The 18512-nt window shown below is 35.5% G+C and overlaps 1 protein-coding gene across 2 annotated transcripts; it reads left to right on the top strand.

The window, feature by feature from the left end:
• The first annotated feature begins 1660 nt into the window (after positions 1–1660).
• On the top strand, positions 1661–15360 carry LOC101892722 (calpain-D). Of its 2 annotated transcripts, XM_005179313.4 has the most exons (10): positions 1661–2335; positions 5184–5713; positions 10099–11281; positions 11581–11822; positions 12164–12445; positions 12504–14044; positions 14100–14306; positions 14369–14635; positions 14696–14838; positions 14902–15360. In XM_005179313.4, the coding sequence occupies exons 1-10, from the start codon at positions 1995–1997 to the stop codon at positions 15077–15079; spliced, it is 4914 nt and encodes a 1637-aa protein (XP_005179370.2). In that variant the 5' UTR covers positions 1661–1994; the 3' UTR covers positions 15080–15360. The 2 variants fall into 2 exon arrangements, with proteins under 2 accessions (XP_005179370.2, XP_019890894.2); XM_020035335.2 differs by lacking the exons at positions 1661–2335; positions 5184–5713 and adding an exon at positions 2730–2805.
• The last annotated feature ends 3152 nt before the right edge of the window (positions 15361–18512 follow it).

The raw sequence follows: 18512 nt of genomic DNA, 5'->3' as shown, positions 1-18512 counted from the left end.
TCACATACCTGCTTCTTCGGAAAATAACAAAGGAGCGTAGGGCCAAAATCGAACTTATTTACCTTAAACTCCTTTATTCCTATACGAAGAAGTCAGCCAAATATCTGAAATTTTCCTTTGAACAATTTGGTCTTGGTTAACCTTGATATATATCGAATGTAAACGTACTTTTACAGCAGATTTTCAAAATCAGACGAAACGTCAGACGTACATTTACAAAAGATTTTAAAAATCAGACGAAATGTCAAAACTTGTTTACGTTTTGTTTGTTTACTTTTCGTACTATGATTCTGCCTCCTGCCTCCTTTTGATTCAGTCATGGGTCGTTATGAAGGACCGACTGATTTTCAAAATCATTCTAATTTTGAATAAATCATATTTGACGGGATCCTAATTAATCAGAATCATGTGACGGATACTGATTTTTATTACACGTTTAAAAGACACTGCACTATTTCTGATTTTAACTTTATTTTTTTGATTTTTTTGAACGTCTACGTCTTACAGACAAAATATCTTCTTGTGACGGTAAGTAAATAGACTTAATTGTTTTGTATTTTTCATACCAACTGATTTACTCCGAATGGTCATGTAAGTGTAATAAACATTTTAATAGAATTGTACTTGGTTTTGCACGACCACATTAAAGGTGGGAATACATAGAGCGCTGATTTGGCTTATATCATCGACTGGCTTCTTCGGAAATGAACAAAGGAGCCTAGGGCCAAAATCGAACTAAGTCAACCTAAAACTCCTTTGTTCCTCTTTGACTTAATCCAGCCTAATATGCGCTTTATGTATTCCCACCCTAAAAGACCGTGTCTAATGTAAGTTCCCTTGGTATGTAAATAAAACCAGTAGTTGAATCCATGGTACAATGATATCAAGGTAGGGCTATGATACCATATGATTTCAATTTTTTTATTTTCTTGGCTTAATATGTCATATTTATTTGTTTATGTATGTGTTTTCTTTTCAATAACAAAAAAATTGTTCAGAAAACATTGAAATTCGGGTGTTTTCAAAATGTTTATTTCAACGTATGCATCGACAAAATCTAGGGTTTTTGTAGCGAAATAATCCCTTAGAGATATATAGTACATAATTTTGAAAAGAAGTGTTGACCTTTCATTCAGTTATCGCGGTTTTCAATTATTTATTCAAAATAAATGCAACAAGTTGTTTAATTTTTTATTGTTTTGATATTAATTCTGACATTACAAGCCAAACAGGTAGACCTCTATACTTGCAATTTTTTCAAAGTTGGCCTACCTTCTCTTCATTGTACCATGGTTGAATCCTACCTTCTCTTCATTGTACCATGGTTGAATCAGTGTTTGAAATTGCTGGCAACTTTTTATAATCTTCGAGATTTACTACGCTCTGGCTGCGCAAAGGCAAAAATGAAAACTGTTGCTGCGATAATTTGAACATAACCTGTCTTTGACAGTGATATATACAAATTAAAGCTCATCTAGATAAAGATTTCACAACCAAAGCTTTCGTTTTTGAAACAAACAAACTAAATAATAGCATCATATTTTTGAATTTACATTAAATAAAACACTGCAATTGTACTTTAAACAAGTCGAAGCCAATCATAACAGACAGATCGGCGACGAAAATTAATCGACAGCAGCGGCCGTCGTTGCAGTCAATTTATCTTTTACTTTGCCTTCTAGTTGGTGGTCGCAAATATTTTTTTCGTGTAAAAAAGTAGTGTATATATTTGTTTAACTGGATTTTTGAGCGATATATGTCTAAAATGGGATCCCAGGAAAGTCCTCCACTTGAAATAATAGCCTAAAATATAAACTTCAAATGGATTTTTAAGATTGGATGACGCTCTTAAAAAAGGGGTGGAAATTTGTGGGTGGTCGGCCAAAAAAGGAATGAATGAATTGCTGGATGGATTGGTGGACTTCATATAAAGAAATAAGTGTTATTATAATCATCCATCGCTTTAAGACACAAAGGGGTTAAAAATTGTAAGGATGGGCACAATAGCATCTGTTCTACAGTGGCAATGCACAAATTGCAATATTATCAATCCGACGGAATCCCTAAAATGTCTAAACTGTGGTTCAATGCGCAAGGTGTGTGATGGCACTCTAAAAAATAGCGACAATACAAATACCGATTTGGGCAGTAAACATTCTACGGGAGGAGCAAACAGTGCCAAAGGACCAACGACACCGGGAGACAACAAGTCGCCATCAACATTCTCTAGCAATCAACAAACACAGATACAATATCAAAATCCCAGCCCGGTTCCACAACAAACTGCAATACAGCAACCACTTGATACTGATCGTGAGGACACTCAGGCCAACAGGTTTGTATCCTCTTAAAATTAGGGAACATATTAATCTGTGGACAATATTCCTCCTGTATAGGCGCCCATTTTCATTTGATATTTTGTCTTTTACATTGTCTAACATATGTGTGTCGTCCTTTGTCCATATGTGTGAGAGAGTAATGTTTTGTGTGCAGTTCTCTCTGTTTGTATTGCTTTGTCCTCGTCGTTGGGGACGACTCGTGGCTCTCGTTTAAGTAATGTGAAAAATCGATTCGAGTGCCAACAAACCTTTTTGTTTACGAGACTCAAGACTGTTATTGATTTTTGTTCTTGTTGGGTAGACAACAACAAAAGCTATTATACGAACAGAAATGTCAAAACGACTCTGCAAAGGACAGAAGCAAAAGAAAACAGAAAACCAAATTTAAGTTTTAAATCGTCAGGCATGCTTGCTGGTTGGTCGGTCGGTCCGTGCGTACATGTTTTTTTCATTTGGTTTCACAATGGTGAGCTATTTTCAATTGATCAGTTTCAGTTAAAATACTATAGATAATATTTTGTAATCAATTAAAGGTGTATAAAAAATAATATATAGTGTAGATTGAAAAATGTTACCACAGTCAGTGTGTCATGGTGTCAGGTGTTCTCCTGAATTGTTACAAATGCTCAAGCCAACAGTAATACTTTCAAAACAATAACACAATAATTTGTTTGCATAACTCCAGCACAATTGTAAAAGAGAATTCCACGAACATTCATAAAAATATGTTGCAACTAGTACTTATTTTGCAAGCTAAATAAATGTACTCGGTAGGTCGTTAAAGTCAAGTGTAGTGCGTTAACAACAAATGTCCTTGAATTTTCACGTCATCATTTGTTAGATGTTTTGGGAAAACCCAATTAAAAATTTTGCAAACATAATGCAACGAATTGCCTCGACAATATTTTAATCTGATAAATATTTACCTATATCCCTGGAAAATTGTGAGTATGTAAATACCATTATAAATTACTTGCATTGGAGTCATAACTCACATATGTATGGTACATAGGTATCAATGTATATACTTATGTATGTCTGATGTTGTGTGTATAATAAGCACTATTGAATAGACTTCTTTTATCTTCGTGTTGGAGCTATTATATAAATGACTGACATACTTTTTTTCCTGTTAATATTAACTCCGTTCCTTCACGTGTACGAATCTTCAAGGTTTGCAAGTTTTTACTCGAAGCGGGTTTCTTTACATCAATAGGTGAGCAAACACTGAGGAGTCACCGCTTTTGCTTCTTTTGCCATTTTAACCATTTAAAGTGAAGGAGCAGAGCGATTGCTCTAAAGTTCATGATATTAAATATGCATTTAATGCAGACCAAACTCTCTTGTAAAAGTAAGGCTGAACTTCTCTATATTAATAGTTGCTTCGGGTGTATTAAAAATGATTTAAAATAAAGTCCTGAAAGTTCCATTTCACAATTTGTTTAAGGGATTATAACACTACGATTGTGTTATAGCTATTCATAACATGTTCTAATTACACATATTTTTATTCCATCCACCATTCAATGGATGGTATATGAGCTTTGCCATTCCGTTTCTAACTCCTCGAAATACTCATGATAGACCCTACAATGTTATATGTTCTGGATAAGTAAAAAATTCTAACTCGATTTAGAGGTATCCTTCTGTCTATTTGTCTGCATGTTGTAATTACGTATTCTTTCGAACGAATTGAGATAGGAGGCTAAAATTTTGCACTCGTTTGTATTTTGCCAGTTGGCATGGATCGTGTCGCTCCACGACATTATTCACCGGAATTTTTTCGAATTTCGTATTTGAAGATCTTAATGGGTACTATAGCCTATGACAAAAAATTACTTGTGCAAGTTCACGTCTTCGTATAGCTCGAGTTTCATTTAAGCAGTATTTTTCGGAATTTTTTGAAATTTTTAAGTTCTTTCCAAATGGTAGAAGGTAAATGGTAAAAGATCGACACGGCCGATCTTAACTGCTTTTTACCTGTTAATGCTGTGAAGGTTTCGAGTTTCAAGAGATACATAGTTTTTGTGTGAGCGATCTGCATTATTTTACTTTTTTAGGACGAATATGAGTAGCTCTCCGAACAAGGACGTGATACAAATCGGTTGGAATCCCTGTTAATTCATAAAGAACTTTAATTTGAGAATTATTTTTTATTATTTCTTTATTGTCATCTCTTTCTCATTCTCTGTAAGATAATGTTTCGTTCAGAATTCTGAACTAAACTATCCCAAACCTAGTTATTTGACTTCACAGTTTATATAAAATTTCCTAAAATTTTTTTAATGTGATATTTTACAATTTTAATATGGAACTCACAAATAACACACCTAACAGAACATTTCCCAAAAAATATATCAAATTTTTTATAGAAAGTTTTTCTTCTACTCCTCGTTTATTTTCTTATCTATTGAAAATTGTTATCAAAATACGACATAAGCAAATAGTAGGGGTATTAAATTATAATTGGAATGTGCATACATACACATTATAATGGAGTAGTGAATTGTCACAGAAGTCTGTTCTTGTTTAAAAAGTATTGGCCTCGGTTATGATACGTAAATGGTTTTTTAAACATTCGATTGATTTTAATAGTTGTTACTTTCTTGTCTAGCATTTGTGAATTTTCCAAATAAAAAGGCGTTTCAGTAAAGGTTCCGTTTGTGGATGTGGGTTACATAGCTTGCTCTTTATTTTAGGGTGAATTTCTATTTTTCAGAATTTTTTCTTTTTATTTGATTTGGTTCACGTTAACATATATTTTATTATGTGTGTACGTAGGCCATATATAAATGTATTTAATATAATATATATATTAAACATTAACATCAAATTAAATTTCAGGACGGAATACAAACGCGTCTATAAATCATTACTTAGAGGTTGCCTGAAGCGACCGCAACGTAATCAACAAAATTTGCCGGCAAACTGCATTGACTGTGAAAATACTAGAAAATACGTTAAAAATTCCATTGAACTGTTTCATCATTTTTCGAATCCTTCCCTCAATCGTCGTTGGATTTGCGATAAATGTGACACGGACAACAATTCGGTAACTTGGCACTGCTTGATCTGCGATACGGTTAGCTATTTAGCGCCCATATATAAGGAAACTCTTAACCATCGAAAGTTGCCAAATTGTAAGCAATCAAGTTTCGATAGTGGTCAAAATCTCGACGGAAAATCAAAGCGAAATGGCAAAAGGGCGCCATATTTTCGTAGAACACAAAGCTTAACATCGGAAAAGGCATTTTCCTGCCGCAGTTGTCACATATGCTTTGTTAATACTCGCAAAGATATATTCAACTTACCAGAAACATTTATGCATAAATACTCTTCCGCCAGTGGAGCTTCGAGCTCGAATGAATTATTTGGTGAGCAAGTTTATGCATATTTACACTTTGTACTTTGGTGTTCTTTTCGTTGATTTTATTATTTTTGTCTTTGTTTTGCTTTTTGTGCTTTCTTCCGTTAATATATAAGTTTGTATTATTTTGAGTTGTATGGATGTATATAAAACAAAAATACTTTCTAAAAAGTCTTAATTCTATAACCACTTCATGACTTTTCGACATTATCCTTCCAATTAGAGAAATGTTAGTTAGTACCTTGATCATTGCTTTCAAGTAAGAATTATGAAAAGTAGAACTGTTAGAAAACCCAAATTGAAATTACCTCCTTGTATATTCCCTCTTTTATTTATGTTGTTTAATTAATGTCAGTTAGTCAGTCAATATTGAGTCATTAGAATTCGATAATCATAACTGATTGATGGTATTCAAGAGATAACGAACGTAATTTGGATAGCCCACCGCTAAATAAAAAATTGTATTGTTACTGTAATAGTGTAATTAACTCGAGAATACATTCAACAATCGTATCATGTAAAGCTCATTTTATTAGCTTCCTGCGTACTGTTTATTTTATTAAATTGAAACATTGATGAATTCGGCGGCGATTGTAGAGTTCCAAAGGGGCTAAAAAGTAATTTACATTGTGGTAGGAAGTTGAATGGCATTTTTTTTGTTTGGTATTAAAATGTCTATGTCATTTCTTTTAGTAACAAGAAAGCAAAAATTTTTATAAAATAAAACGTTTTTGTTGGTAAAAAATGTCATCGCTGTTCTAAAACGTTTTTACCAGTCAAACACTCTGCGAATACTCCTTCCATTATATACTAATGTCCTTTGGTAAAATCGGATATGTTGAAATGTAACAACCGATATAACATATGACACGACCGGTATCAAATTTGGGCAAGGCCTGTATATGGTCGCCCAAGAAGACTAGTTTTTGCACTATTGTGATTTGACTCTTTTTGAATTTCAAATCCCAAAATGTCTTTTGAGAGAAAAGTTAGTTGTCATATGGGCTTACAGGCCGACTTTATTATGTAGGTCATGAATTGGGGCAAAATAGGTTTGCACATGGTACAACAAAAGGTAAGGTAAAGCTATGGTAGAATTACAAGGTTACCCTATCAAGACAGCTGGTGGCAACTTAATATGATTGTAATTTGAATTCGCCACATATATGCGTATAAAATTTTTTTTGAACGATTTGAAAATGTATATAAAGCAAATGAGAGTTAATCGAGAAAATCTCTGAGACCAGAGCGCGGAAAATGTAAAACAATTTGCATAATTCTGCTGAAAATGCGACTGAAACGTTAGTAACTGAAATTAAAAATCTTCGTTATTCTTTTTTAAGTATAAAAATCGAACTCCCACATGCCTTCATTAAACTATTAACATTATGCGGTTTGAATGTTTTAAATAAATGACTAAAATGCAATCGGAATACAATTTTATTTGGGATTCTAGTTTTGTATAAAAACCTTTACAGTTTGATACAAACACGTTTGGAAATTAACCTAAGGCATGTGTTAGCCAAAACTTTGCTCAATTTTGATGCGACTCCGTTTCAATATTTGTTGAATCCAAAATTAGCGACACAAGCGGCCATGTTTACAACACATTGTGAGACGTAACCTGTTTCTACTGATACAAAGATCCTCGAATCCCCCGATAGTATTCAACAATCTTCAAAGACATTCCTTTAACGTTTATGTAAAGCGCAGAACTGCCAGTGAAATACTCCCGCGTTGTGTAGCTTGTCAAAATTTTGATTGCACTAAATATTCCTTGTTTAAATGATAGGTAGCTAAAATTGGAATTGTATTTGACAAAGACAATTTATAGCTGATCTGCAAAGAGGGGTGTAAAATAAGTTTGCAATGATCTTAAGATATCCATGCACATTAATACCTAGGGAAGTCGGAGAGCTATTTTAAAAATGATACGCACAGCGTCGATAGAGTCCATTAAAATCTTTTATTTCAATTTGAGAACCGTGTAAAATAAAAATTTTAATAAAAGAAAACAAAATTGTTCATGTTACAAAATTCAATGTTCTGATTGGTGCAAACCAAACCAGTTTGTCTCAAATTTGATGTGTCAAAAAAATCGTTTTGCATACAATTTTGACATATGAAGTTTCCAAAAAAGTAGCCTTGTCGTAATTTTCGCTTTTATTGCTACCTGCCATTTCTACCATGAGTAGAACGAGACAACTCTAGTTTAGATTTTCGGGTCAAAAATCTGGGATCCTGGGGCCGTCCCCCCAATCGGGGAGTTTGTACTAAACTGGAGTTGTTCCGTTTTACCCATGGTAGAAATACCAGGTAGCAACATGGGCGAAAATTACGACAAAGCTTGTTTTTTGGAAACTTCATATGTAAAAATTGCCATTTTTGTGTTGTTTTTGTTGTTTTAAAAAATAAAAATAAATTATTTTCAAAGTCAATGATTGGAAGAAACGTAGATTGCGGAATTTGCCATTAAAGAGTTTAGACCATATTTTTGAAAGAAAATCCAGACATTTCATTAATTCCTGGTGTTTGAGGAAATATATCAAATTAATGACAACAACTTGTCGCATATAATTTTGAATAGTTCTGATAGGAAGCGGGCATAGCCTCAGTGCTGTATTTCCGTAGTTTTACGAATCTTTTTTACCTCCTTATTGCACCATGGATTTAAGGTGAGAATACATAAAACGCTTTTTTGACTGGCTTAAGTCTTAGACTGGCTTCTTCGTAAAGAACAGAGGACACTTGGGCAACAAGTATGAATAACGGGCCAAAATTGAACTAAGTCAAACTTTGTTCTTTTACGAAGAATCCAACCGATGACTTAAGCCAGTCAAAAAATCTGTTTATGTACTCTCACCTTTACCTTAATATTTTTCGAGACATTTAGAAAGTATCAATTTGATATAAAAAATCGTCAGTTTTATATGAAAACTTACTGCAATAGTTATATTTTATTTTTAACAAATTTTTGTATGTTGAAAAGTCAAGAACAATTTCATGTCTCTCCCCGCATTCGATTGGAACGAAAAGTCTATATATTATTGACAAATTATAATAAATGTGCTTCTAAAACGACATGCATATTTAAGGTGAGAATACATAAAACGCTTCTTAAAAGAACAAAGGAGCTTTATGTTGACTTCGTTCAATTTCGGCTCATAATTTAAGCTTGTTAACCCTAAAGGTGGAAGTATATAAATAGCTTTTTTGACTGGCTTAAATCATCGGCTGGCTTCTCCGTAAAAGAACAAAGGAGCCTGGGCCAAAATCGAAATAAGTCAACCTAGAACTCCTTTGTTCCCCTACGAAAAACCCAACCGATGACGTTTTATGTATTCTCACCTTTAAGGTGTCATCGGCTGGCTTCTTCGGAAAGAACAAAGGAGCCATGGTAGAAGAATACAGGTAGACACATCGACTGCTCACCTTTATGCAAGCCACACACGATACAACAGGTTGTACAACTTGAAGAGGTTGTATCGTTTCAAAAAATCAAAATATTTTGATATTTTTCATGTTGTAGCAACCGATTGTAACGTTTGTGGGCATGTCGCATACAATTTCATCTTGTGTTTATTTTTGAAGAGGCAGCACCATTGTTTCGCAAATCAAAACAATACGAAATTCAATCAAATGTGTGAGCACCATTGTTTCGCAAATCAAAACAATACGAAATTCAATCAAATGTGTGATTTTAATGTATATATAAAGTTGAATTTCAATTTACAAAGTGGAATTTCAAATATTAATAATAATTTATAATAAATTATAGAGCATGAATTTTTTCCGGTATCATCTTAACTCAAATAAACTCTACAAAAAGTGAAGTTGTACAAAGAGGTTGTACACTAAGTTTTATCGTTTGTGATCGAAACACACAATTTGAGTACTCTCCAAGCTGTACAACCAGTTGTATCGTGTGTGGCTTGCATTAACATTTAAATTTGAAACTTAACATGGTCTACACAAGGTCGGCCAAGGAGACTACGTTTGACAACAATTTTACAATAAACTTAATACTTTTTGCACTATTGTGATATGACTCTCTTTGAATTTTTAAATCACAATGTGTCTTTGTCCGATCTTATGTAGGCCACGAATCTCTTAATCCAAGATAATTGCAAACAAGCATGAAGAGAAGAAAGAAACACAGCAATAAAGCATAACAATTGTTTGTTTTCAAATTTTTGATGTTTCGTTGTTATATTCCAACGTTTTCTTTCATTGAATTTTTCCTTTGAGTAATTACCTATTTTGAATTCCTTAATACTTTCTAAGAGTCTTTAACTTTTTTACTTTAATTCTTGTATGTGCTGAATTTTTATTTCATAGAAAACCACAAAAAATAGACATGCCAATTATTGTTGTAATTTTTTAACACTCTAGGAAGAACATTTGAACAACTGCCACCATTACAACAGCAATCATCAAGACGTTTAAATCAACTGGTAGGCGGTAAGGACACAATTTGTCGAAAGCATAACCAAACCCAGAATCAGAATCGTGAGCCAAAGTGTAATTTTACTATAACAACACTGTCGCGAACAAATAAAGTAGATGATTCCAGCAAGAAGTTTACCATTCCGCGCAACAGTGTATTCATTGCAGTCAATGATTGCTGGGCCACACAAGAATCCAACACTACTGCTGCCGCTCATCATCAGCCAACAATCGATGTCGGCGGAAACGGTGTTAGTGGTGGTGGTGGTGGACTAGGAAGCGATGAACGGCAGAGATATCGCCAGCCGGTAATGAAGGCTGAATCCCTGCCCCAATATTGCGATAGAAGCGACAGCATTGAACGTAAGCCCGTTCAACGACGAAGTTCCAATGAGACCGCCACCACAGGAATATGCTATGCCACATTTAGCAAGGGAATGTACAAGTCACAACATATATATGAAAATGATTGCATTATACAAAGACCCTCGATTGCTAGTCGAGGGGCGGGTGAGATTGCTGCTGATACCGACGATGATACAACTGCCACAAGTACTGCTGCACCAAACCATCCCCTCTATGCTGTGGTCAATAAGAATAACAAATCAAAAAATAAGAATTCAAATGAATTAGCTGCTGGTATAGCTGTACAACAACAGCAGCACACTTTAGCCGAACTGCAAGCTAAGGCTGTAGCAACGGCCACTACGGCTATAACGACGCATTTATTGAATAATAACAACCATAACTTTAACAGTGCCCATAATGGCAGTGGTAATGTGAAGTTAAGAGTATCTACCAGCCACACTTCCAGCTCTTCGAATTCTTCCTCTTGCAGTGCATCTGACATCATGGGTAATATGTTGCAGGCTGAAGCAACAATTTTGGATGCAAGTGGCAGTAGTGGTGCAATAGGTGGTGGTGCTCTACGGTTAGATCATCATACCCATCACAACCAAGGACAGGCAGTCAACAAAGCAGGCCCGCACCCACATGCCGCGAATAAATTTGACCCAATATTGACGACAACGACAATTACCGCAGATGCGTTGAAAGGCGATAGCAATGCTGAACATTCCATATACGCAAAAGTGTGGAAGGGTCCCCGTAAGACCAGTGAATCTAAAATGTATGCCATAATGTGTGATTATATTGAAATAACGTATTAACTCCTTTAGTTTTATTTTTCTTATTTTACCTCACTCAAAGAAGGGACACAAATAAAACGAACTATTAACTTGTTTGAATATTTTGTTATTTTTATTGTTTTACTTACTTTTAACACAAACACACATACATCAACCCAAAAATAACTTTCACATAACTGGCTATTGTGTTTATTAGTTCCAACCGCAATTCCCGTAGTATTTATTAACATACGCCACTACTGGCAATCTTCTTATTGATAATTGAAACTATTATTTCTAGATCCAATGTCCCAGCAACTTCTGTTCGTGGTGCAGATAGAGTAGGCACACCAATGGCAGCTACACGTACTGACAATAACTCAATTCCAAATTCCCGAAGAATGTGGACTTGTACAAACTGTTCCTATGCATACAACCGTATGTGGACTGAGCGTTGCGAAATCTGTGAAAATCTGCGCACTCAACCATCCTTGACACAGCCTAATTTAATAACTGTTACCAAAACTGATATTCATGCGACTGGTGAGTAATTCTTAGCATTTTCGTGTAGAAGAGGCTTCATATATATTAACAACTGAATTTTTGCAAACTCTGTTTTCTGTCATCTATTCGAGTTATAAACTCCTGGAAGCAGATGATACATTTTCAAACTCAGGAAGATCGTTTGATATTACCATAGTTTATTAAAAAAAATACAAATCTCCCAGAAACAAACTTCCATCTTCCATAAACCGCTTTGGCGTAATATTGTGTTTCCATTTTAGTATTATGTATCGATTAGTTTTATGCAGATTTCAATTTGTTTTAACTTTTTTTATTTGACTTTAAATGTCTTGTAAAAACTTTTCTAACTTTTTTTGTAGATAATTTACCAAGATCTAATGACCCAATTACAACATGGACTTGCAAAAAATGTACCCTGGTCAATTCCATCAAAGATCATGCCTGTGTTGTTTGCGGAGGATCAAAGTTGAAAAGCATATCCTCTGTAGAGGATATGACACTACGTAAGGGAGAATTTTGGACTTGTTCACAATGTACGTTGAAAAACTCACTGGCAACGGGAGTGTGTAGTGCTTGCAAGGCTGTTCGAACACTGCCAATCGAAAGTGACCGAGATCGTATGGTGTGTCCAATTCCCGAAGGTAATTTTTATGTGATTTTTTTCGATTTTTAATTCAACTATAATTTATCATTTTTCAGAAATTCATCGCAGTGTTAATCACAGTGGAGGTAGTAGTGTATTCATTCCTGATGCAATATCACCTGGTGGTGTGGGTCCACACCACCGAACATCGGCGACAAATGTAACACCAACAACAAATTTGCAACTTCCGTCAATACGCACTTCGAGAAGCCCTTCTCCGCGACAAAATCGTTCCTCATCTGGGGCCATTCCGAAGCGGCATAGTACCGGCGGTTCGGGTGGTATCATATCGCGCAATAGCACTGTTGTGGCTTCCTCTAGCAACAATATCATCAGCAGTACAAGTCAACAAATATCTCAAAATCGTCATAGTTCGAGTGGAGCCGCTGGTGGGGCCATAAAAACATGGCAATGTCCTGCATGCACCTACGATAATTGTTCAGCGTCGGTCGTCTGTGAAATGTGTTCTAGTCCCCGTGGTTTAGTGAATAACATAACAAAAATGGCACTGCTGCATAAAACAAATCGACATTCTGCTGAACTGCAACAGGAGAGCAAGTTAATGGAAAACTTGCGGCGAATAGAGGAGGCCGAGGCATTGCATAAATGGGAAAATATAATTCAGTACTGCCGCGACAATAATGAACTGTTTGTTGATGATTCTTTTCCTCCGGCGCCGAAAAGTCTCTACTATAATCCACAACAGAGTTTGGCAGAAGGAAATCCTGTTGTACAGTGGCGAAGGCCACATGAAATCAATTGCGATGGAGGTGCCTTTCCTCCGTGGGCAGTATTCCGTACACCATTACCTTCAGATATATGTCAGGGTGTTTTGGGTAATTGTTGGCTGTTGAGCGCTCTTGCCGTACTTGCCGAACGGGAAGATCTCGTTAGAGAAGTTTTGGTTACCAAGGAGATTTGTCCCCAGGGAGCGTATCAAGTTCGACTGTGTAAAGATGGGAAGTGGACTACGGTATTAGTAGATGATTTGTTGCCATGCGACAAACGCGGTCATCTAGTTTATTCTCAAGCCAAACGAAAACAACTGTGGGTCCCTCTTATTGAGAAGGCTGTGGCCAAAATCCACGGATGCTACGAAGCTTTAGTTTCCGGTAGAGCCATTGAGGGTTTAGCGACGTTAACAGGTGCACCTTGCGAAAGTATACCGCTGCAGGCAAGCTCTTTACCAATGCCCAGTGAGGATGAACTCGACAAAGACCTCATTTGGGCCCAGCTTTTGAGTTCAAGAGGTGTACGTTTCCTAATGGGTGCCAGCTGTGGTGGAGGTAATATGAAAGTCGATGAGGACGAATATCATAGAAAAGGTCTGCGACCACGACACGCCTATTCAGTTCTGGACGTTAAAGATATACACGGGCATCGACTTTTAAAATTGCGAAATCCATGGGGACACTTTTCATGGCGTGGAGATTGGTCCGACGATTCAGACCTATGGACAGATGAGCTTCGTGAGGCGTTAATGCCCCACGGAGCCTCAGAAGGCGTTTTCTGGATATCCTTTGAAGACGTTCTAAATTACTTTGACTGCATAGACATCTGTAAAGTACGCTCGGGATGGAATGAAGTTCGTCTAAAGGTAAGTTATAAAGCAGAATACAACGTCCATTTTTCAAGAGTTTGTCTTTCTTCAGGGTACTCTTCAGCCGTTGTGTTCCATGTCCTGTGTGCTCCTTACCGTTCTGGAACCAACGGAAGCCGAATTCACACTATTTCAAGAGGGCCAAAGAAATTCGGAGAAATCTCAACGTTCACAGCTAGACTTGTGTGTGGTCATTTTCCGCACACGTTCTCCAGCATCTCCAGAAATTGGACGCCTAGTGGAACACAGTAAACGACAGGTAATTTGCTGAGTTAATTTTTCGATCTATGGCACAACTAACACCAAATTTCTCCTGTACAGGTTCGCGGATTTGTGGGCTGCCACAAAATGTTGGAGCGTGATATTTATTTACTAGTTTGTTTAGCATTTAATCATTGGCATACTGGTATCGAGGATCCCCACCAATATCCTCGTTGTATTTTAGCCATTCATAGCTCGAAACGTTTACTTGTTGAACAGATAACACCCCCACCACATCTCTTAGCGGATGCCATCATCAGTTTGACGCTAACCAAAGGACAACGCCACGAAGGCAGAGAAGGCATGACTGCTTATTATTTAACCAAGGTAGATAATTTCATTTAAAGCGATAATTACCACTAAAATGCTTCCGTTGTTTCCTTTAAGGGATGGGCTGGCTTGGTAGTAATGGTTGAAAATCGACATGAAAATAAATGGATCCATGTCAAATGCGACTGCCAGGAGAGCTACAATGTTGTTTCCACCAGAGGTGAATTGAAAACTGTCGACTCTGTTCCGCCACTTCAAAGGTAACATACATGCATTTGGATGTAGTACTGATTTTTGGAGTTTCAATCCGTCTCTATTTTTAGGCAAGTCATTATAGTTCTAACACAGCTGGAAGGTAGTGGAGGATTTAGTATTGCCCACCGTCTAACACATCGTTTGGCAAATTCTAGAGGACTACATGACTGGGGTCCTCCGGGTGCAACGCATTGTCCACCAATTGAAAATGTGCACGGTCTGCATGCCCCACGTTTGATCACATAAGGCGTTAGCTCACTCCACTTCAGTTGACATTATTTCACAACATCTAGTCATTAAATACCATTGCTCACATCACCCCATATCCCTCCCGCCCATTTCCACTCATCAACAATTTTTGCAAGAATAACCAAAAACCAAACTGAACAACCAATTAATTAGTGTATGTATTTGATTATATTTATTATTAAATGTAGGTATATTACGCTCTACGGTATGATTATTATTTAAAAATGTTTTAGTTCATCTAACTATTAATAAAGAAAGTTGTAAGTACATTATCTTAAGTACGCATTTTACAAATTAAGAATGGATATGTGTGTTCAATAGAAGAGTTGTAGTGATTAGTGTTGTTCAAGAATATGCTGAGCAACGGATCGCTCTCTACGTGAGTCGGTCTTTCTATCCACAGAATCCAAAACTGCAAACTTTTACAAAATTATGGATATAAACCATCGACTGTGAACAATTCATATAATTTGATGCATGTATCATATCTTCCCAATGCGACAGATGTTATGCCAAAGTTTGCCTATAAATTTCATTCTCTAGATGCAATTATGAATCGCCTATGTAAAAATAAAGGGGTAAAAGTTTTAAGTTACATGCGAATACCTTGATATTTTTCAAAATTATTTACATTTCAATACGGCTCTCCTTTAAATTGTGCTACTATTTTGTGTAAAGGAACACACACGATACAACATTGCGGTACAACTTCACTGTTCATAGATTTTAATATATTTATTTATTTTTTATTATAAAATATTATAAATTATTTTTATTACTTATTATTACTTTATTACTTTTGCAATTCTATTATTATTACTTTTTGCAATTTCATTTTACAATATTATAATAGTCATTAAAATCACACATTTGATCGATTTTTTTTTGTTGTTTTGATGTGCGAAACAATGGTGTTGCCCCTTCAAAAATAAACACAGAATGATATTGTATTCGACATGCCCATAAACGTTACAATCGGTTGATACAACATGCTAAGTATCAAAAATTGTTGATTTTTTGTACAATTGGGACACAACTTTGTACAACCGGCCCATAAACGAAACAGACTTGAATACAACCTCTCCAAGTTGTACAACCAGTTGTATCGTGTGTGGTTTGCTTTAGTCTTTTCTAGCTTTCAATTTTTTGCGTGTAAAATTAATATTTTAAATTAATACTGCAAAAGAAAACAAGATCTGACCTTAAGCATGGTACAATAAAAAGGTAAGGTAGAGCTTCCAGCTGATTACATTTTTTTCTAAGTGTGCCCGAATTCTGCCAATTTTGGGTATATATTTATTGCTTTGAAACATAAAAAAGCCGGATGGAAAGTCTAATCAACAATCGAACCATAATGTTGTGTTCTTTTCTCGCCTTCGTACAATTGATCATTCGGGCCTTCACTTTTCTTAAAGTGAAAAGAACTAGCGACAAAAACAATTGGTTTTAGTTATCCACCACCTGTGGTAAGAAACTTAAAAAAAACAAAAAGGTAGCTGTTCTCCAAAAAAGTTGATTATTGCTGAAAAAGTCCATCCAGGGGACTAAATAAAACAACAAAAAGTAATTGACGCAAAATAAAAAAAGCCATAGAACCAATGTTAAAAAATATATACACATACAAAAAAGACCCACGTGGCATATTCAAGAAAAATAACTGAATAAGGGAAAAAAAAGTCCCAAATAAAAAAAAAATTAAAAGAGTCCTACCACAAAATTTAAAATTAAATAAAAATATATTAAATTTAAAATGTATAAATATATAGACAAAGCTGTCACAACTTTGACAGACTAGTTCGTGGCGTTAACGTCAACTTCAAAGGGTGAAACACGTCGTAGCATTGAAAGTAGAAAATACATATTACCGGAGATTTTGGGAATATGTTCCCGCCGGGAAGTTCACTATTTGCATGATAGCGGCCATGGTAGTATTAAGGAGGTAAAGTCATGCAATCATATGTTTAACATTTTTTCAAAATTATTCATTGAACAACATTTCATTGTCAAAATTTGTATTTATAAATCGATTGTACATACACAAATCAGAGGTGGGAACCTGTTTATTGTGTAGTGAAATAATGCAGAAAATGCGGAGATGAAATGAAATGACTTTACCTTCTTAATTTTACCATGATAGCGGCCAACATATACAAAATTATACATCACCAAGAAGTTTTAAGACTTGAGAGATGAAACCGGCTGATAAAAATGGTGGTAGCGTTAAGAGAAGCTGAATCAAGAATTGGAGTCGATTCTTGAAAGCGGTTACAAAGGATGAATTTTATAATGTATTAGCTGGTCCGGTCCGCGTTGCCGGTCCGTAGTTTTTGTCTATTATGCATATTTGTCAAAGCATAATTATTCACAAAATTTGTAAATAGTCAAAGATGGGAAATAATTTTATTTGCCATTTAAATTGTAAGTTGGAGACCCCATAAAGTCCATATTTTTCATCATAGTATAATTCAATGACAATTCAACAAATATTCGGTCCCATGCAACTTTCTTATATTTGTAATTTGTTCATGTTTTCACAATTTATTTCATATAGATGTACATCCCAAATCTTCATTCCCAATCAATATTCTCTTGGTTACAAATTCAATAGAATATTTTTTTTTTGACCACACATTAGATGTGAAAGTGCACTTGGGGATACTCCAATGTGGGGACTTTACTTAAATAAATTCCTATGGGGCAATTATCAGTATGATGGTTCCCTACCCCAAGGTAGCATAAACACAATTTTTTTGCCAATAAAAATTTATGAATGTGTTCAAGACCAATATGGACCCTACTCCAAAAATTTCAAATTTTTTGCGAAGATGTTCACTACCCCCTTAGAAACAAACATGCCAAATAAGGGCTAAAAAATGAAAATGTGACCAAGACCCCAAAAATAGCTTATGTCGTATGCTATGATGGTTATATAAATATGAAATCGGGTTGTACCCTTATCCGTGAATTATGATCGATATCATGACCTGCAAAAGCGATTTAAGGTATCTTGAATGTTTGGGAAGAATTTCTGGAAGAATATGAATCCTTTTCTTACTAAGAGTCCCATTCGCTCTACTATTTTCCACCCTTTATATATGGTATTTGTACTCCAAAAAAAAATTAGCTTTTTTAGCTCTCATTGGACGAATTATTGTCACGTGAAAGAAGTAGGTCCACGCTACGCTAGCCCCATTAGGCTTTTTCGGTAATTTTTGTTTGTTTAAATGTGTTCGCATCTTCCAGCTGAACCACGATGTCGGCCCATTCGCTCTACTATTTTCCACCCTTTATATATTGTATTTTACTGATTGTACTCCAAAAAAATTTAGCTTTTTTAGCTCTCATTGGACGAATTATTGTCACATGAAAGAAGTAGGTCCACGCTACGCTAGCCCCATTAGGCTTTTTCGGTAATTTTTGTTTGTTTAAA

Source organism: Musca domestica, unplaced genomic scaffold (assembly GCF_030504385.1).
Source record: "Musca domestica strain aabys unplaced genomic scaffold, Musca_domestica.polishedcontigs.V.1.1 13, whole genome shotgun sequence".
Taxonomy (NCBI): Eukaryota; Metazoa; Arthropoda; class Insecta; order Diptera; family Muscidae; genus Musca; species Musca domestica.
This window is presented reverse-complemented; position numbering and strand designations above follow the sequence as displayed.

Bases quoted from the DNA above. Each gene is read 5' to 3' on its own strand.
- LOC101892722 (XM_005179313.4), top strand. From the start codon at position 1,995: ATGGGCACAATAGCATCTGTTCTACAGTGGCAATGCACAAATTGCAAT. The intron at 5,714-10,098 runs GTGAGCAAGTTT...TTAACACTCTAG, and splicing joins GAGCTCGAATGAATTATTTG to GAAGAACATTTGAACAACTG. The intron at 14,307-14,368 runs GTAATTTGCTGA...TCTCCTGTACAG, and splicing joins TGGAACACAGTAAACGACAG to GTTCGCGGATTTGTGGGCTG.